Consider the following 21,521-nt stretch of genomic DNA (forward strand, 5'->3'; position numbering starts at 1 on the left):
ATTCAAACTACTATGGTTTTAGAGTGGTATACAGTTAATACTGCTGGATTTATTGATATGATTAGTTTCAATCCTCCTTAGTATTTCTCCTCTCTTTCCTCTCCTGTCCCCAATTTCCCTATAAATACCCCACAATTTACCCTCCTCACCCAGGTACCATCTACATCAGAATGCAAAATAAAGTATGGGAGACAAGTGTATTGAGAAAAAATTTTGAAAATTGTTTTTTCTAACTGTGGATACCTGAAGTATCAGTGCCTTATGTTTAAATTTTCATGAGAGAGCTACATGCAATGTCCATGCACATTTTATGATCGCATTTAATTTGCTATTCCATAATATAATATATCTGTAATAGAGGAGAGACAAATGTAGAAGATATGGCTTATGATCATCTCCCTTTCATGTGCAGGAAATATTGTTAAAGATCAAGGCCTGCAATGTATTGAAGGTTTAAATTTATTTCAATGAAGCAAGCCTCCATTAAATTTAATGAATCCACAATGCAAATCAAAAGCATCTCACTTTTGAGTAGCTACTTACATTTTTTAATGCGGTAGTTTTAGAAAACTCTGCCATATTTGGAAAACCTTCTATAGGCTGAACACAGAGGTGAAAAAACTTGTCTTAGAAAAAGGCCCACATGACTTGTTTAAGTCATCTCAGTGGGTTATTTATGCACTTAGTAAATGAACACTTTGTTCAGAACTTCACTGACTGAGTGAAGTACTTGTTAATAAATACATTTACATTTGGAGATGATGCAGCATCCTGTGAAACAGGCAGGAATGAAGTATTCTGCATCATTTTTATCATCCATTCCATATGTAGTCTTGTGGGCAAGATTTTATTTTGAACAACTTTTGGATATTTAATGAACACATAAGTAGTTGAGCCCTTCTAATCTCTCTTCGCCTACATTGAGACATACTCTCTAAGTATGTTCACTTTACAAAGTCTATTGCAACTTTAAATTGCACAAGTTTTAGAATATAGGAACTAATAAGATGTATGAGCTATTTGTCTTGAAGCAGAATGCTCATGAAACCCCTGTGTTAGTCAACTTTTAATTCCTTGTAATTAATTAATTACATCCATTGCAAACCCTTTATCACTTTACTCATATAGATAGCAAATTTCTTTAAGCTCAGGATCTAAAAGTACAGAATACATTCTAAAACTTAAAAATATATTGCAAGTAGGTGTTACAGATATGTTGCTGAGCAAGAAATACATAGCCTATTCACTCATATCACTGGAGATATCACATATAATTTTTAGAGCACTTTAAGAAGGTCATTCATATATATGTATTTATTTCTTATACATAGACGGATATAGAATTCATCGAGCATAACAAGTGGTTATTTATCATGTCAACTCTACTTAAATATACCTCACTGTTATGCTGAAAAGTCATTATTTCCTCAGTATTATTCTATGCCTTTTCATGACCTCTTTCCTGTTATCTGCAATATGATTTCACAATAATTTTTACATTTTAAAAGGAATAGTTACATCTTCTAGGGCTATATCAAAATACTTTGACAAATGCCACCTTTCAAGTTGAGAACTTGAAGCTATTTTCCAAATTATCCTTGGAATGTATTTGGACACAAGCTCATTGAGCCAACAAACATTTTTGCTTACTGACATGGTTCAAAAATTCAATTAGCTTTACGCATGAAGTTATCCCAGTGTCAATAATCCTATTAAGAAGGTACTTTAAGAAAAAATAATATTTGAAAGAGCATTATAGTGGTCATTGGGAAAAAATATGTGAAATGTAAAATTTCCAGTGGGCCAAAAGATAGTTTTCCATGTCTTTTCATCAAATGAGTTCCTATTGGTACTATTGATACCAATATGCAGATGCAAATCCATCAACTGTCTCCAATCATATATTCCAACTACATTTTATTCATTAAAGGATTTATTGGAATTCATTTACTCAATCCTTGGACCTATAAATATGGTTTGAAATTTGGCCAGATAATATGTACTTAATTTCAATAAAAGTGGGTATTTTTCTGTTTCGTAATATTATTTTCTTCACTTTCATATTCTATGTTTTAATGAGTTAGTTTATATGGGCTTATTATCATGAGACTAATCTGTCATTCCTATGACTTCACAGCTTTTATCCACAGTGATCCTGCAGAGGATAACATTTTAATCCACAATTTCCCATAAATGATTGTTTATTCGAGTAATCAAATAGATATTTGAGCTTAGTTGGAGAGAAAACTTATTTATTCAGAGCCCTAAAAGTTGAGTCTAACTAATTTAAGGTGACATCTAACTTGAGCAATTGTACCTAAAGATTCAGTGGCATACACAGCTTGAATGGATACAGCTTTCAATTGACAAGAAGTGTACTTGGTCTTCATATTACTGAATAGAGATTCTATTTGAAGGAATACAGCTAATGCATTTTTAATGTCATTCTTTTCTTAAGAAACTCAAAATAGTTCAATTTTTCATTGTAGATTTGGTTGTAACAATTGGTATTTTTCATATACACATAAGTAACACCAGCCCATTTCAACTTAGCCTTCTGAAGTACACTTGCTGCTTTCATTTCAAGACAGCAGTGGTCATACTTGGTCTAAATGATATAATATAAATTTCATTTATGTACTCTTGTTTTAAATTTGAATTTCCTTGTTATATAGAGTTGTAATTATTAGACTTAATGCTGGAATTTGTATTTTCATCAAACAAAAATTTTCTATCCCTCATTGTGGATACTTACTAATAAAGTAAGTATGCAATAATAAGCAAATTCATTCGAGCAAATAATTTCAGCAAATATAGACTATCAAGGTGCTATTAAGTTTATATCTTCAAACATCCTGAATTTTTAACAACAGCCTCTCAAGCTAGGCATAGTATAGAGTATTAGATTATCTTCCTCTAATGCCCTGGTAACTAATTCACATAATGTTCTAGTGTTCAATGCAAATTAGCTTATGGAATAGTGATGCCTTGAGAGTGACACAGCTTACCCCATACATTAAATTGACCCAGAACTTGTAGCTCATGCTATTCATAACTTGGTTATTATACTAAACTAAGAAATGAGTTCTTTTATGAAACTCATTCATCAGCTGACTTCTTCATGGACTTCTTTTTCATTTATTGGTAGACATGTACTGTCGGCAGAGAAAAATGAATGAGATATTATCTTTTCTCCAAGATAATTTTATCAAATGCCTTCTCTTCAAATTGACTAACTTTTTAAAGAGATATACCATTATTTCTGTGGTCTAATTAGACTCAACCATAGTCAGATTACTCCCACTTAATGATTTGCCCTACCCAGGATTTAAAAAAAAACCTTGAGCAGGGAAATCCTATAGTGAGGGCTAGGTTCATAAAATTTCTGAATAGTCAACATTACACTGAAAACCTACTTATCTGGCATGAAAAAAATACGAAAACATGAAATGTCTTTTCATAGCACTATCAATACTTTTAAATTGAAAATTTAGAAAATGGATATGAAAATCAATTTTAAGTTCTTGGTTACATTAATTAGGTACTCACATTATTATACCTCTTGGGAGTTAGTTATCTTCCTAAACAAGGCACTATCATAAGTCATTCCTTAAGTGTATCAGTCAAATACACCATATTTTCAGTGCCTACATGTGCATCACATGTATTTTCAGGAAGAATTCCCAATCAATTTAATTATAGGCACTAAGTGACAGAATACAGCAAAGGATATAATAAAGATGGAACATGACATCCATTTCCTGTGAACAAGCCAGATTGTAATCCAAATTAGACACTTTTCATTAATGATGCCCACACTTATGAAATATATTTTTTGTGAAAGCCTGAATAAGAATTTTTTTGGAATGCTGGAATTGACAAAGGGAAGGATAATTAAGTGAAGTTAGTCAATTCTTAAACCTCTTAAAGCCAATTCTCATGTTTTTAAAAAGGTAAAAGCTTCGTTAATCATCTGAATAAAGTGCCATGACAAAAGCAAGGAATCATTTTCTTTCAGAAATACATAATTTCCAAAATCCTTCTCATTCAGGGAGAAAATAAATGTATTATATTGATAATGGCAAGGAAAAATGATGACCGAAGAGTAATAAGGAGTGAACTACTGAAGAAAACTGGACAAGAGTGAATACATTGAAATAGTCAGTAGGATTTTAGTCTGCTCTTTGATGGGAATATCACCACTATAATTACTCTAATAATAACTGCCCATTTATTGTTAGCAATGTTATTTAAGAGAAAAGATCAAGCCACAGAATTCCATGAAGGCTTAATTTTTATCTTTGATTAGAAATAACTGCAAATATTTTCCAGTTATTGGTCTTCAAAAATCATTAACATATATATTTTGGGGAATATTAGAGCGGCTAATGTCAAGTAAAGCATTTTATGGATATTACTGTATTCAACCTATTGCATTCAATATTTTCATCTCAATTGCCTACCTAATTGCTGTTTTTATTTTAATGAGATCATAATTCATACAGAAATAAAGTCATAATGAATGACAGTTGTCTCTTGGCCTAATGTTGATGATATATTTATATGCAGTTACATGTGTATGTTCAAATACTAGTCATCATGAAGGCAAAGCGCACATTAATTTCACTGTTGCATTGTTTGTGTTAGTTTTAATTTCTGTGTTGATGGAACTAAGCCTGCATTCGTATAAACTAGTCAAATACATAATGCATTCCAGCAAAGATGGATATAATAGCAAAAGTTATGAAGTAACTAATTATATAATAATCATTGATCAATCAATGTTCAATCACAATTAGTCAGTTTTTAAGACATTTTATGGCAAATAATTGCCTTGTTTGGCATTCGTTTGATATTATTGCTAATGCCAGTGACTTCTTCAAGGCAATAGTTCTATCTGCATTTCTGTTCTGAATATTGATTAGTGGCAAATTTCTAATGCCACATGAATCAATTACCATGCATGCGTATTTTTCCTTGTTCAATGAAATGCTAATGTGTCATATAGTTCATTATCAATTGTAAAAATGTAGACTTTTAATGCATACACATAACGGTTGATTACTGCTAATTTTGCTCTGCCTTGAGATTTTTATGGATTTTTTTTGAGTATTTTCATCAGGAAACTCCAATACACAGCCCTTCTTATAGCACAACCTATCCAGGCAGTGTAAATCACACAACCACATTAATACTTGACTGAACATTAGTAGTCACTCAGCATTCACAACAGTTAGTGACAAGAAATAAATATATTTATACATATATGTCTATCTAGCATTAGTTAAAGGATGATGAACACATTTGTCTTTTGTAGAAATCACAGCCCAGATTAATATTTCTAACTGTATACTTTGTCTTGAACAAGAAGCATCTTGTATACCCCTTGATTTGTTTGTCTTTAAGATAAGACAATCATGTACAGGATGAATTTCAATTAGCCTGGGTAACATTTTTTTTAGCTTTCCCAGGAGAAATGACACAAACCTCTGTCCTCCATACCTAACAATCCACATCACATTATAAGGAAATGTAGCATGCATCATTTGACAGTGATCAGATTTTGACGATTTTCCCTTTGTTTTGTTATATTATATTATATTTCTGGGTTTTCCAAAACTTAGCCACCACATACTGAAGAAGAATTCTGGCTTGGACAGAATGATCAGCAATAAAATCACACAGAGAAGATATGAGATACTTAATGAAGTAAAAAAAATTCTTCCACAGTCCAGCTATTCAGAAAATCTGACCTCAAAGTAACCCAATGCTCCTCAGAATACATTTATTGACAATCATTTTTTTCAGTGCGCTTTTTTAATATTTTTTTAGCATATTTAGTTTAATAAGAAAATAAGTTCACAAGCAAAAATAATTATACTCGAGCTAATGATATGGAATTGGAGATTTAGAAATGATGATGCTGAAAGAAGGAATAAAATTGACCTTTCTTATCTGGTTTTTTTTTGGGTACGCCTCTTTCTTTTATGTCTCCATCAGCAAGTACTGTTGCACAGGTTTAGGGAGGCCTAACTTTGCAGCTCCTGACACAAGATGTCCACCTGATCGTAGTGACTTCCTTAATGTGCGCCAGCAAAGGTAGCGTAGGTCATGGGGTTGAGTCCAGTAGCGCATCATGCTCAGTTTCAGCTGGTAGAAGACGGGCCCGAGTATCTTGTAGCACTTGACGTGTCGGAACATGGTTCTGAGGACGTGGGAGTGCATTCGCCGAGGACACTCTCCCATCACTTGCGACAGCAGGGCCAAAGTTTCAGAGCAGTGCTCAACTCGACGACGGCGAATGACGGCACGGAGGAACCAAGTGAATGCGGATTGGTCGCGATCGTGGGAGGAGGAGGATGCGATGGATGAAGGATTTCCACACGCTTCATCTACAGCATGGCCAGTCCTGTCCATGGAACTCCCAACATCCAATATCCCAAAACTTCCACCACTGTAATGCCAAAAAAGTAAAAGAATTGAATGAATCAATGAGTGCAAAGAGAAACCTCTTATTAAAATTATTCCAACTGCCGGTAACTCTTCGAAAATAGATATCGTTGGTAAGGCTATGAAATTCAAAAAAGAATTCTATTTTCATCATGTGATGAAATTGTTTGAATTCTTCCAGTCAAATTTCACTGTAAAATGAGGACCTCATAGTATGATTAATGCTTTCATAAAAAATAAAATACTTACACCAGAGAATATTTTAATGAGTTCATGAAGAGTATGTATAAAAGTTATCATTTACTCTTATTTGAAGCATAAGGAAATGAAAGGACACAATAGATTATGCTGGAGTTAAAGAGAAGCTTTTTAGTATAATTAATTGGTATTTTTGGATTTTCAAATATGAACCCCTCTGTAAACATACTACTTACTACTGGCTCAATTTTCATATGAAATTGTTGTTTTTAATGGAACATAGTTTCTCTCACTCACAAATATTATATATATATATATATATATATATATATATATATATATATATATATATATATATATATATATATATATATATATATATATATATATATATATATATATATATATGTTGAAAGAAAGTGCATTCCTAATTCATTTAAGAGTATGGGATTAAACTCATTACAGATTCTCTTCATGAACACAAATGTATATTAAATTATCATCTTACCCAGACCAAACAGATGCTCCACAGTTCAGGAGAAGGCGGGTAAGAGCAACACTATCATCTAAATGGTTAACACTATATGTAAGTGCTGAACGGCCATCATGGTTCACGGCATCTGGATCGCTGCCTGCTTCAATCAATAGGTGGCCCAACTCTGCAGCACGCCCATACTCTCCAGCAGCAAGCAATTTTCTTAATCCCACAAGAAGTGGTGTTTCCCCGAAGCAATCTCGTGCTCCTATATTGGCACCAGCTTTTAACACTCTTTCTACCGTGTTGAGGTGTCCTTGCCAGGAGATATTATTTCCCCCACCACCTTGCATTAATTCACCTGAAGAAAAATCAGAAAGGAAGTTAGAACCTTTTTTTGGGGGTTAAGCAATTGACATAATGGAAGTAGGAGGAAGTTATGAGCATAAATTTGAAAAAGGAAAAAAAATGGTATGTGGGAGATATACAATGGAGGAGGCTGTGACAGAAGGGGGAGAATACCTATAACTGTGGAATAAAAGGCAAAATAGGCATTTTGGACTGTTTGATAGGGTAGGAAGCTAAAGAAAGAAATGGTGTCAGGCAATATGAGTTTATCTTGTGTGGAAATGCTTTAGAAATCTATGAAAAGAGGTAATTATGTTCAAAATCTACTACATGGTAGATGATCAATAAAAAAATAGCCTCATCTGTAAAATAACGTTGAAAATTCCCTTGCTATTTCTCCCTTGAATCTAGAAGAACCTTTGAGTTCTAGGGGGAAAAAGGGGAATGGGGGCGAGTATCAAGGATATTCCCCTCACCAAAATCCCCTGGAATGGCTCAGTGAGGGAACATTTCAAGAGGGTTCAAAATTTTCTCATACAACAGCAAACATTGAGGCAATTTTAAATGGAAAAAAAGCTTCACATCATTGATTTAGAAGGAGGATAGAAAATGTTTTCCTAAAATTAAATTTTAAGGGGAGTGTGCTGTTGATAATTATGATTTTTGCCCGATGATGATATGCTGCTAGATGATTAGTATGAACAAGTGCCCGTAATTCCTATAAGAAGTATTAAGGTAAATCATGCGTGAATTTTTAATGTACATGAAACAGAAATTTGTAAGTGAGCAAACTTGGGAATATGTATGTAGTCAAACATATGGGAATGGTTTGTTGCTTACCTGATAACAAAAGATGCAGAGCTGTTCTGCCATTGATATTTAAGAGGTTAACATCACTTCCACTCTCACAAAGCTGCTCAATATCTCTAAAACTAGGTGCTGAGGCATATGCAAGATGTAATGCTGTCAGGTCACATTTTTGCTGAGGAAAGAAACAAGAGGAGAAAAATTTAATGATGAGAATTTTTGGGATAAAAGAATAATTAGTTTTAATGTCAGCTAAGATTGGAATAAAGTGGATTGTACATGTGTGTAAATCCTCATTTTTATCTGAATCATAAATAAGAATTTTTTTCTTACATGCCTGACTTGCATAAAATTTTTTGCTTCTCATTTTTTTTTTCAAATTTTGTAAAACAAAAAAAATTTTGTTTTACTTTTTGCAAACACACTCTTTAATTTTTGATAAATATCTAATACTTTCATGTACCCTGATAGCAGATGAATGAAAGCCATTATATAGTTAAATCATTTATTTATCCTTATTCAGGGGTGTGTTCATTTTCCCATTATTAAAGAACTAATTAAAGCATATGCATGATCTTATATAAATGTACATATATACACAAGCATCAGCAATTCATAAATAGTAATTTTTAAACGACATTTGATTTAAAATAAGTTCACACCACATTAAACAAAATGTCAATGATTCTGTAAAATTAAAATTCTTTTAAAAACCTGGACAAGCATATATGCTCTTAATTTAATATAAAAAAAGTAATCCATCATTTGCCCTCCAAATTAAATTTTAAAAACTACTTAAATCTATGTACTCAATTGTACTACATAGATGACTGACCTGAACACCTTGATGTTTATCTAATGGTTCTATTGTGGCCACTGCTACATAACTCAATGCAGGAACATTTTCATTAGAGAGACACTCTTGAAGGACAGGAAATGGATTATTTGGATCTGAAATATTAAAAGGTTATCTGAAATCATACTTATTTTTTTTAAACTTATTCTTGGGTTAGGCAACTACTGGAATAAATAAAAAGTTCACAAGATTGGGAAATTCGAAGATTAAATTAACAGGGCAGGTCAAAATCTAGGAAAGAGGGGAAAAAAATAAATAAAGCTTCCTCACTAATAATTGATTTCCTCCTTATCTCTTTATCAGGGATACAATATTCTCATTACACTTATTCTTGGCAAATTTAAATGGCTAGGTGAGAAAAATAATTGTAATTTTTTTCAAGTCTATAGGGGAATAAAAATTTATGGGTGTGGCTTTGGTCCAACGTACCAATGTGTTTTGATATAATTACATATATGCAAAAAGGCAACCTACGAGTATCAACTATAAGTCATGAAGGTTAAAAACTGAACATTCACTTATAAGATATGAGTATATCCAGGAAAACTAATCAAATTTGAATCAATCTTCCTTGGTCCTTAGATAGGGTCAAAAAATAGGATTTGATATCACTCTCAACCATTTACTCTCTCCTGAAACAGAGTCAATGGTGAGAAATCCATATGGCTGAAATGGGTGGATCAAACTGAGACCACTTGTAGCTTAATAGCAGGTAACCTAATTGGTGCACTTTTCTGAAAATTTTTATTGGACATCTTTGAAGCCTCTATGGAACTTTGACAGTGTCTCCTGGCCAATATAATGACACCAAAGGTTGGCTAACTAGGAGAGGGATAGAGTTCACCTTGCATCAACTGACCATAGGGTATGTGAAATTAACATATTTTTATGATAGGGGAACATTTCCCCTGTAGTTTCTACCAGTTACCTTCTGAAACCAATGGTTTGAACCACCTGACACCAAAAAAGGTCTTCTACCCAGAAAAATCATATATTGCATAATGGGTTTTCTCAGTGGGTGTTTGCGTCAAACACTCAGATTTTAACCTTGGGCCACAAGCAGCAAAGTACTCTACCCACTGCTCCACTCTTGCTTCACCACTTTTAGATATTTGTTTAAATGTATTGGGTATGCAAGTGATCTTTCGGTATTATGCATATAAAATGTATTAATCCTGAATCACATTTGAACCACACAGTTCTAACAGATTAAGAAATAATTTAAAATCATTTTTAAGTGGAGCACGCAGATGACTCAAAATAATGGACATACAATAATAATGTTTACTGCGGCAAGTTAATTCAAGTTATAACTTGAAGTGAACTTGTGAAAATAACTTGAAATGAACCTCAAGGCTCCGCAAAGGGTATTTCGATCTTCGGGATTGGGGAGAGATATCGGCAATCAATATCTTTGTCTACGCTAGCTCCACTATGATCCCGAGTTATGAAAACTCAAGGGTCTGACGAGCCTTGGGAAAAAAATGATGCTGATGACAGGGAAAACGTTCCTTCGAAATCACCTACTTCATTTTTATCACACCGTAGGCTGTGAATTACGGCCATCATCGGTCGAGGATGCGCCGGATAGTTCTAACAGCAGGGGTTCGAGTTTTTGGGAAAGAGGGAACCGGACAAGTGGTAGGATTAACCAAAGAGAAAAGTGTTTGGGTGGCGCTCGAACGAGGGGCAGCGATGCGGTCGGAGAAGGAACCCCCTCTCGAGGTCACTCACCTCTTTTGGAGAGCGATGATAAGACGCCCAGGCGGTGAGAAGGGCAGGTGCACCGCCTCCGGACCCGTTCGTGAGCAGGTGACCTTCGGCGCCTTATGCGCAGGACAGATGTGACCGAGGTAGGAGGTCGGAGCTCAATTTCTACTCGCAGGAGCTTCAGCGTGGAGAATATGTCCCTGGAGAAAGGAGGGGGAAAAAATGAAAACGGTTTCCTTCGACAGATCGGGAAAAAATAATGTGCGGAAATAGATTGCGGGCAATTTTCTTTGCGTGAAATCCTTTGGTGGAGGGCGAAGATAAATTTCCTCGGGAGAGGGCACTTCCGTTGAATACAAGGATCATGGTTCGGGGTAGTTGAAGCAACGGCAGATGTTACCCTTGTTGTCGTTGGATTCTAATCTTCCTCATCATATTTTTCCGAGGAAAAATATTGCTGGATTAGATTTATTCGGACAAATTCTCAGAATTTCAAATTCGCTACCATTCTTGTGACATCTGCTCTACTAAGGCATCACTCAGGCAGTCTAATAAGTTTCAGTTATCGGCCAGGTTATTCTGAATGGCTGAGATCTCGCCAATCAGTTCAAAGGTTGCGTTGGGAAACCGTTCTTGTGCTGCGCATCGCATGGGATTTGACGGGAGGTCGGAGGGAGGGTTTGAAATTCTAAATATGGAAGGCAGGAGTGATCACGAAAAGAGATTTTCCAATAAGTTATCGAATTAAAAAATTCGTAATTTCTAGCTTGACTTTGTGGAACTTATCCATCACGGAAAGAAGAAAAACATTAAGTGGAATTATCTAAGCTGTATTTCTTCTTTCTGTAAGTTATCAACTATTCATCCTTGAATTATAAATAGAGCTTCGTCAGAAAAGCCGGAGTCTCATCAAACACTGGTAGGCGATCGGACTCCCGTGGTAAATAAACCTAAATAGCACGTGGAGCGCTTTATTATTAGAGAGTTCAAAAAATAAATTTCAATTACACAATGCCAGTTTATATAAGTGACTGAAATTTCTGAGTCCATTAGACCTGGTAATTTTTTTTTTTACCTCTTCAATTAAATGCTCGAGATTAAGAAATATTCTTAAAAAAATTATTCCAATTGTACTCGTGTACTATTGAAGCCAGTAATAATATTTTTAAGATTTGAGGACCAGTGAGATGGAAGAGAGTTCGTAACAGGCAACATAGAAATGCGATCACGTAATGTGCGCATTTTTCAGTCTGAATTTTCGCACAGGATTATTAATTTGTGACAATATTACAATAATTACAAATTATTGAATTAAAAACTATTTCGCCATTCAAATTAGGCCTTTGAACACACCCTGCATTACCTACAGTTCACTTCACGTAAATACCCATCACATTCTACTATAATCATAGGCGAGACTAGAATGAACGAGGAACAGCAACAATTATAGTGAGAGGACTCACCAACTTAGAGAAAACAAAATTCAATCTCCCAACATTTCTTTCAACTAACGGTAGATGTGGAATGATATCCCCCTATCCCTATCATTTTCTCCAAAAGAACACCTTTGGATATTTCGGCACGTTATTCTAACACGTTAAAGCCTTTAATTAAAATTGTCGCCGTCGTGGCAAGGCATTTTCTTTAAAATCATCTGGTATTCCCATTCTCTCTAACGCGGATCTTAAGATCGACCATACTTATAAATAATAAACCATTACTTATTTGAAAATCTACCATTTACCTACGATATTTCTGATGATCATAAAAATTATTATACTCTAACCGAGTATGTGGAAACATATTTCCTCCTTCCAGGCTCAATTTTTCGCCGCCATCCTTCCTTCCCCCACAACACCTCACACCCTTCACTGCAACAATCGCCAAACGTCTCGGAGACTAATCAACTGTCGCGTAGTTTACCGTTTAGAGTGGGGCCCTGGAGGTTCCGCGGGAGTTGAACATTGCCAGCCTCACACTCGGGCATCCGAGCAATGGGAGAGATTCGTCATCTTGGAACGAAAGCTGGGAGGGAGGCGGAGGGACGGGAGCCAGACGGTGTGGCAGGTTGAACGGGATTCCTCGTGGGAGTGGGGGAAAGGGAGGAATGAGTTTCGGATGTGGAGAGAGAGGCAGTGAGCGCAAGAAGTTGGGGGACGTGCGAAGAGAGAGAGAGAGAGAGAGAGAGAGATAGCAGTGATTATGCCCACTCGATGACCCCCGACCCGTTATTGTCAGATCAACGTTTCAAATAAAAAAAAGACGTGAATGGACGTCCTCAGAGAAGCACTGGTTATGGTAGAAGGAGAAAACGATGCCGAGAAAAACTTCTAGGATTCGAGTATTTCAACGTACACTATATAGAACGGATACGTGCATACATATGCTGGATGAATTCGGATACGTGAGCCGATCATTGCGCAGAGATTTCACCGAAGAAATGTAAAATAACATGGACAAATCTGATTAATCACTTAACTTACTTTAGTCTACCGATTCCGCGAACGTCATTCAAACGTTGTTGTGATGCAACGAAATCTGTCAACAGTTAATTAATTAAATACAGCCAAGAAAGTTATTTTTATTTCTCTAATATCACTTGGTTCAATCACGAGATACATCGTGGTGACTCCGTTAACGCCACTCTTACCAATGACTGTACATGAATGTACATATTTATATTTTTTTCCTTTTCTTTTCGATGTGCAAATCTGTGCATAATGAATTTGTGTCTGTCTATATGTATTAATGTGTATATATGCATGTAGTTATAAAGTTTATGCCTAATGTAACATGTATACGACGATGGGTAAAATGGAAGAAGGGACCATTAGGTCTCAATTTCACCCAAATTAAGACCTCTATCTATCTATCTATGAACCAATCTCTCCCTAGTCACTCAGCGAATGCCAAGCACCTGGTCCATTAATTCAGGGAAGGAACAAGAAAAATATGAGCTTGAATAAAAAAATAATCTTGTTTTAGGAAGCTGTTTCTGTAGCTAATCGCTGTTATAAGCGAGCCTTTTCCTATTACGTCATCGGCATGCATAAGAGCTGCATTTATGTATTTTTTCACTCGCTTGTTTAGCCTAAATACGTAGTTTCTTTGCAACAATAAGTATTTTTGAAGTGCATGTACACAAAGTTTCCTTTGATTTTGATTTCTATTTCCGTCTGACTGTCCACAGAAAATCCAGGAATCGGAATAAATGGAGACGCGAGATAAAATTTGTCTAGTGTGTCGAAACTTCTGGTTTTCTTCAGTAGTCTTCGGCGGCCAAAGTATTCTGAAAGTTTTGCATTCATTGAAGTTCTGAGATCGTCGGTGGATTCTTTACGAAAATTACGGAAAGAGTGGCCCTCGACGGAAGTCGTCGGATTAGAGGAATAATATTTTGATATTTATTAGTGTGGAGCAGTTGTTCATCCTTGTCGTGTTCGTTCGAAAATATTAATCAATCAAATGAAATTCGCCAAATAAATATGGAATTTAAAACATTATTTTCGCGTGAGTCAATACAAAAATGTCATGCTGCATATGAATTACTGAATTAGTCTCGTATTTGAGATTATTTGGTTGATTGTATTCATAAACATCTGCCGAAATTGACCTTTTTTGTCCCTGTATTTGGCAATCTAAAAAACTAATGTAGATCGCCCCATGCCTGACGATATTAATAAAATCATCTTCTGAAAAAATTGAAATTCATTCTCATAAAAATTCCCCTCACTGTCGTGGCAAATTTATCTATTTCTCTCATTTCCTGCTCCTTTTTAGAAATCCTAAATTGAAATGCAAGCTGCGACATTAAAACTGTGTTAAAGTTTTAAAGAGAATTTGATTAATATATTTATATGTCCCCTCGCGTGCTTAATTTCATCCTGCACGTACGCCATTGTGCAGTTTCGCCTGAGTGCACATAAAGTATTTTACAGTTTAAGCGTCATAAAGTTCGCGCAAACACTTTTTAATTTCAAGCTTTGGGACGTTATCCACCGCCGCCGCCGGCGCGGCGGCGGCGTTACTTTGACCCATTTGCAAGCAGTGGCAGAGGCGAGGGAGGCTGGCTCCATCGCTTGCGTTAAGTGCTCCTCAAAGCGACTGCGGCGAGATCTCAAGACACTGCCAGAATCTAATGGATGTAACTTCATTGTTGGGGTCGTGTGAGGAGAGTGCGGTCCCCCTTGACAGAAAGGGGGAGAGGAAAAGATAAGGGAAGAGGGAATAGGAGAGAGAGAGAGAGAGAGAGAGAGAGAGAGAGGAAGATAAAGAGGGGGTGGGAGTAAGAGAGAGGAAGATGGAGGAAGAGGAAGGAAGGGGTAGAGAGGAAGGAAAAGAAGAGAGGGAGGGATAGGGAGGAACAGAGGGGGAGGAATGTAGATGAGTCAGAATATAGAGGGAGGAATTGAGAAGGATGAATAGAGAAGAAGGAAAATAGAGGAAGTAAAATGGGGAAAAATAGGGAGGAATAGAGGGGGAGGAATAGAGGGGGAGGAATAGAGGGGGAGGAATAGAGGGGGAGGAATAGAGGGGGAGGAATAGAGGGGGAGGAATAGAGGGGGAGGAATAGAGGGGGAGGAATAGAGGGGGAGGAATAGAGGGGGAGGAATAGAGGGGGAGGAATAGAGGGGGAGGAATAGATGGGGAGGAATAGAGAGGAGGGGAAAGATGAGAGGGAGGGAGAGAGAGGGTGGAAGAGAGAGAAAGGGAAGTGGGGAGAGAGATGCAGAAGTCAGTCTTAAAGGGTGATGGAGACGACATGAATAGGGAGACATGGGTCTTTACTTTATCTCGGCCACACCGAGGCCGTTTCAGCTGCTTAGTCACGTGCTAGCATTATCTACCCTCACCGTAACCCGTGGTCCTGCCGCCGATGGCTTGACTTGCCAAAGCCGTGAGCAAATACCACCCTAGCCTCCAACTACGGAAAAGATCAATTCCCGGAATTAGGAGTGTGCGGGCGTTCGAATTCGATCACCTCACGAAATTGAATGTCCCACAAGTGTGAATACCTCTTCACGGGATGAAAGTGATCGACAATGCTTTTCATATCGAATGTCCTATTCCATTCCAGAATAATCAATCAGAAGGCTGGTTTTGATGGGTAAAAGTGGAGCTCACCTCGAACTAAGACCTAAGGTTTGATAAGACAGATATATCTTGAGTCCTATCCCTCTGAATTTAACCATGCCATTGACTTGGTCAACAAGGATATCCAACTCATCTGTGAATGGCTGACTGAAAATCGGCTAAATCTAAATCCCAAAAAGACCAAGTCGATAATCTTTGGAAGCACCGCCCATGTACATACAGGGTTCGTCCGGAAAATAAGTGTAATGATTTTTTCCCGCCGCTCCAGGCGCGCCCAGCACCGCTCCGACGGGCTGCGATTGGAGGGGGGTATGTTGGCAAGCGACGCTGAAAAAGGCAGTCGGCTCTGAGCTGTGGTATAGTGAGGAGCTCTGTTAACGCGAACCTCCACGCTCGACCCACGTCACGGAACGCGATGCCGAAGTTTTTGGAGCAGCGTTATTCCATCAAATTTGCGGTAAAGCTTGGGAAATCGTCTACCGAAACTGTCGGTATGATTAACCAGGCTTACGGGGAGTCAGCCATGTCCAGAAACATGATCTTTCGGTGGCACAAGATGTTCGTGGAGGGCAGAGAAGAGGTCCACGACGAACCACGGCCTGGACGCCCATCAACGACACTCACCGACGAAAATGTGCGAAAAGTTCGCAATGTACTGAACTCTGATCGTCGTCTTAGTGTTCGGATGATAGCAGAGCAGTGTAATGTGCCAAAAACAATAGTGCACGAGATTATTAGGCACCAATTACAGATGCGAAAAATTTGTGCAAAGTTGGTGCCGAAAGTGCTCAGTGATGATCAAAGACTCAATCGTTTGGAAATCGCGACACAACTTGCGGATCACTGCAAAAATGATCCACATTTTTTAGAGGACGTTGTTGTTTCCGAAGATAAAGAGGAGTTTGAAAGGAACGCGATACGGGACTTTGGACGCCGTCAAAGAGGCCGTGACGACGTGTCTTCGAGAGGTTCCCGATGATGCCTTCGCGGGAGCGTTCCAGGAATGGGAACGCCGCTGGAACAAGTGTATCGACTCACAAGGGTCCTATTTTGAGGAATATTAGCTTAAGATATGTAAAAGTGTAATAAATTTTTTTTCCTGAGCTCAGTACACTTATTTACCGGACGAACCCTGTATGCTGCTCACAAGTGATCTCCCTAAAATAAGTGTTTTAAATATTCAAATTGACTACTCAAATACAGTGAAAAGCTTAGGAGTTTATCTAAGCAGCACCTTAACCTGGCGCGAGCAAGTAAATGCCATTTCTAATAAAGTTCACGAAACTCTTTACACAATGAAGCATTTCAGACACCTAATCCCTATAACGTTACGCCGGAAGCTTGTCCAAACGTTAGTATTACCACATCTCGACTATTGCTCAGTTGTCTACGCTGATGTGAATAAGGAGCTAAGTACAAAATTACAAAGGCTCCATTTCTTGTCTACGATTCAGCTTTAATATGCGTTTTAATGAACGTGTAACTCCTTACTATAAAATGTTGAATTGGTTAAAACTCGATCAGAGGAGAATGCTTCAAAAGGCCTCACAATTATTTAAAGTTCTGAATTCAAAAACCCCTTCATATTTATATGAAAATTTTATATTCAATTCACTTACGACAAAGAGATCAACCCGCATTACAAAAACATTCCATCTTCCCAAATACCGCACGGCTATATATGAAAAGTCATTCAGTATTTCATCCAGTAAACTATGGAACTCTTTGCCTAATAATGTAAAATTATCCAGGAACACATCCCAATTCAACAGGAAAATGTTTGAATATCTGTCTACCACACTAGCAAAATGACCTTATTACTGTTCTATCAGGCTATATATTTAACTATTGTTCTTTATATTTGTATGTATGTATTGTACTATATGTTTCGTTCAACTGATGTTAAATTATGTCTTGTTTCACTAGTTTAGAACCAGTTTCACTCCATAGGTTTCAAAACCTAATGTAACCTGTATTCTGCTCCAAGGGACTTTGCTCCCAGAGCAATAAAAATTGTTTATATATATAAGGTTTGAGAAATTCAGGGGATAGGTGCACAGTTCTTACCCCTATTCCTTCTCCCACCCACCGAGCTTCTCACGCAGCTCGGATGTACATGAAATCGCACAGCTTGAATTTTAGATGTGGTTTTCCCAGGGTATCGACCGGGATTTGAATACGCGACCATCCGGTCGGAGACCAAACCCTCTACTCGCTAGGCCTCCAGCCTACCCTTTGCAATATCGCATTCCAAAAGCTTTGGCTGCGCGAGATGATATTTTTATGGTGACGTCTATCTATCCCTGTCTCTTCACACCTCATCACCGTCTGAGCTGCGCTGTCTTCGTCATTGGTAAGATCGATATACACAGTTGGTGCTCGTCGATAAATTCGTTCTACCTCCTTATCATTCCGATATATGACTGGTCGTAACGAAAAGTAGATCAAGTCGCCGGCTAAATAAAATCACCTTAACCATAGCGTAAATGAACTCTGTGTCACCGTAATTAAATTGGACAGTAGCGGCTGTCTCTCACAGATGGCGAGGGAGACTTCTACTTCCATAAGGATCCCAACCCCGGCCCTCCCTCCTTAGCTGTATACGCTAAATGCACGTTGATAACTTTGCACATGCAGATGCTACGGTGTTGTGAAACGCCTGCGCTGCGGAATTTTATACGCTTCTATTATGTCGCGAGATCCCGTTAATTTTATTTTAACATCACACTATTCGGCGGCTAAAAATCGCAATATCTCAGAAGCCGACACCTAGAGGAGTAAGGAATCTCTTCTTGTGTGATGTGTTCCATCAAGAACCAAAATACTTAGCGAATAAATATCGAGTTATCCGGATTGCGTACATCCGGGTCTTGGGCCATCAGGACCAAACGGTAGCCAGGATTACGGTTCCCTCACGACGTTAATGTTCACCCGATGCTTACAGAAACTATGAGTGCTCCAACCGATTACGAATACTATAAAGGCGAAGATGAAAAAGAAACCCACCCATTGAAAATATTAGAAGGGAGAGTATTAACAAAATCCTCCCATTAAAGTTCTACAGATTCTTGATCATAAAGGGAAGGTGGCCAATTCCCACATGCTGGTTTTCTTTTATTAGAATTACTCGTAAAACGTCACTCAGTGACGTTCTGGAGTCCCGAGGAAAAATAAAAAGGATAATCACAAAAAATGAAATCCATAATTAACCGTCAGATATTTATAATTAAACATCGACGTGACGATTAGATGATAAAAGGATATTTGTTTAAGCGATATCCTTTCACAAAAAGAGTTGCAATTGAGGGAATTAGAAAATTCACTTTAAAATATTGTTCTTAAATTCATTAATTGTTATCAGAAGTAATTCATAGTCTAAAACTTCCACATGGTAAAATATGTTTTTTGGCTACATTGCCTTGAAAGGCCAATTAATGCCACGTTGAATATCTATTTAAAAGAGCAAATAAAATCCTCACCGCGAAAGAATTGGCCGAAATGTAATTTATAAGAAGATGCGAGGAGTTAAGGACTCAATCGGCCTTTCGAAAATATTTGCAATAGTTTTGAATTTTGTGCATCCTTTGGTTAACGTACCATAATTTCTTCCACTAAACTATAACTATTATGCAACTGTATTGTATTGCTTTTATCCTAATTTTAGTACACTTTACCGTGCTTGATAGCTTTCGAATAAATTGTTAAATAAATTAAATTTATCAAATAAACATAAAAAATTAATTCCACAATCGAGCGCTCTGTAAGGATGTTAAGATACGTTCTTTTGCAGCACACTAGCAGTGCTAGTGAAGATCTTCATGAAGCGCATCGGAACGTTTTCCGACAAATTCAGTTGAAGATATAAGCAATGTTGGATGGTCCAAAAAAGTGATTTTTTGAAAAAAAGGAAATGTCGTGAAAATATACGAAAAAAGGTTTAATGGCATTTTGACTGAACTTTCGGACTCGAATAACGTGCGTGAAAAACATAAATTTCGACTACCTTGAGAGATTCCATGGTTTGAGATAAAATCTTAAAGAAATCGCAGTCAGTTGATAACTTTTTTAATGTATTTCAAATGACGAAATATGGATCACTGTATACGTCACATTATCATAAAAAATTATAAATATGCACAAAATACCTTTCTTATATTTTCATTGTGTTAATGAATGTCATTTTCAAGTTTATCTAAAAATACGGTTCTCTAAATTAACTCATGGCACGTTAATGAGTTATTATCTGATGGCGACTGATTTAAAGTGTGACCAAATTTACTTGTAGATCGTAATACCGAATGTCAGTAACACGGTAACCGGTTTTCCACTTAATAATCTTTCACTTAGTGAGAGGAAAACGACAAGCGTGTTTCTATTCGTCACCGGTTACACTGCATTAGACGTGATACCATTACTTATATTCTGAAAATCAAGCATCTCGTCTGGACTACACTTAGACGCGATATATTAATATAATTGACGTAATTATATGCATTTATGTTTTTCCAGATGACTTCTGAAAAACGTATGAATAATTCTAAACATTACATTTTCATTATTTTGAAGAATGAATCACATGTTGTCATCAACGTATGTGGTCTGCAACTGCAGTTGCCAGGTGCCTCCTTTCTTCGAATTCGTCCATTTATTTTCCCCCTTTTTCCTTATGGCTTTTCGTTTACCGCACCTTCTAGAACACCCCTTAACAGATGTTCTCTTCTCTTTACACTTCCAATCCATTTTTTCCGGTCCTATGAGGCGTTCAGCAGCTGTCTTTCCTCTCCAACTTATTAAAACCAAATTTCTTACCTTGTTCGACCATTTGAACGTAACACTGCAATCTTTTCCACGTCCTAATCCTAAACTTATATTCTCTCTATCCCTTTTCCGTGTGAGGATCGTACAGTAAAACACTCCCGACGAGCGATTTTACCATTCTCTTTTTTAAATCCCCTTACTCCATTTTGGTGGTAAAAATCCCGATTTTCATTCTCTAAGTTTCCTATGAAAAGCCAATTATTGCTTTTATCACATTTTGACATCTCGTCCTCTCCGATGCACTTGGATGCTTGCATCTTGTTACTTGCTCCAGTTCACGTAGATCTTCATCGCTTCTTACTTTCAAGTTTTCATTTACTTCGTTATCTGTGGATTAATGTCAAACCTATATTCTTCTTTTGCTTTGTCCAGATGATTCGGCATTTTTCCTAAATATTCCGTTCCTCCTGCATATAAGATCATATTATTCGCGTGCCCACTAAAAGAAAGAATGTTAATTAAGCTTTCTCCATCTTCGCTCACTCCAGCGTTTTCCTTTCAGTATCCGCTACCATATCCACAACATAGAAACTGAGCAGTGTTGGACATAGTAAGTAAAATAGACTAATAAGACGTGTAACGAATACTAAAGCAGTAATTGGGTTTATATTTTCCTCTGACGATAGAAATTATACTTTACCGTGAACGCAACTTTGGAAAATCTACTTCATGACACTGCGTCCATTCCCATTTCTCTTTCAGTCAACGACATTCTTGTACGTGGTTACGTTGAAACTCGCGACTTTCCATTTAGCTTCTTAATAC

General features: G+C 37.0%; 1 protein-coding gene across 1 annotated transcript; it reads right to left on the reverse strand.

The window, feature by feature from the left end:
- Positions 1–5,985: 5,985 nt before the first annotated feature.
- LOC139694098 (uncharacterized) lies at positions 5,986–21,140 on the reverse strand. The gene is made up of 6 exons (XM_071592525.1): positions 21,076–21,140; positions 10,869–11,044; positions 9,114–9,229; positions 8,312–8,453; positions 7,157–7,484; positions 5,986–6,454 (listed from the first exon to the last, which is right to left on the reverse strand). Exons 1-6 carry the CDS (start codon positions 21,138–21,140, stop codon positions 5,986–5,988), a joined length of 1,296 nt encoding a protein of 431 aa, XP_071448626.1.
- Positions 21,141–21,521: the final 381 nt, after the last annotated feature.

Source organism: Hetaerina americana, unplaced genomic scaffold, assembly GCF_022747635.1.
Source record: "Hetaerina americana unplaced genomic scaffold, ioHetAmer1.1.p SCAF_5, whole genome shotgun sequence".
NCBI lineage: Eukaryota > Metazoa > Arthropoda > Insecta > Odonata > Calopterygidae > Hetaerina > Hetaerina americana.

Excerpts from the sequence above, each read along its gene's own strand:
- LOC139694098 (XM_071592525.1), bottom strand. The coding sequence starts at position 21,140 with ATGCCGAATCATCTGGACAAAGCAAAAGAAGAATATAGGTTTGACATT. Across the intron at positions 11,045-21,075 it reads ATTAATCCACAGATAACGAA|GGACATATTCTCCACGCTGA; the intron begins GTAAATGAAAAC and ends TCCTTTCTCCAG. Across the intron at positions 8,454-9,113 it reads ATAAACATCAAGGTGTTCAG|CAAAAATGTGACCTGACAGC; the intron begins GTCAGTCATCTA and ends TTCTTTCCTCAG.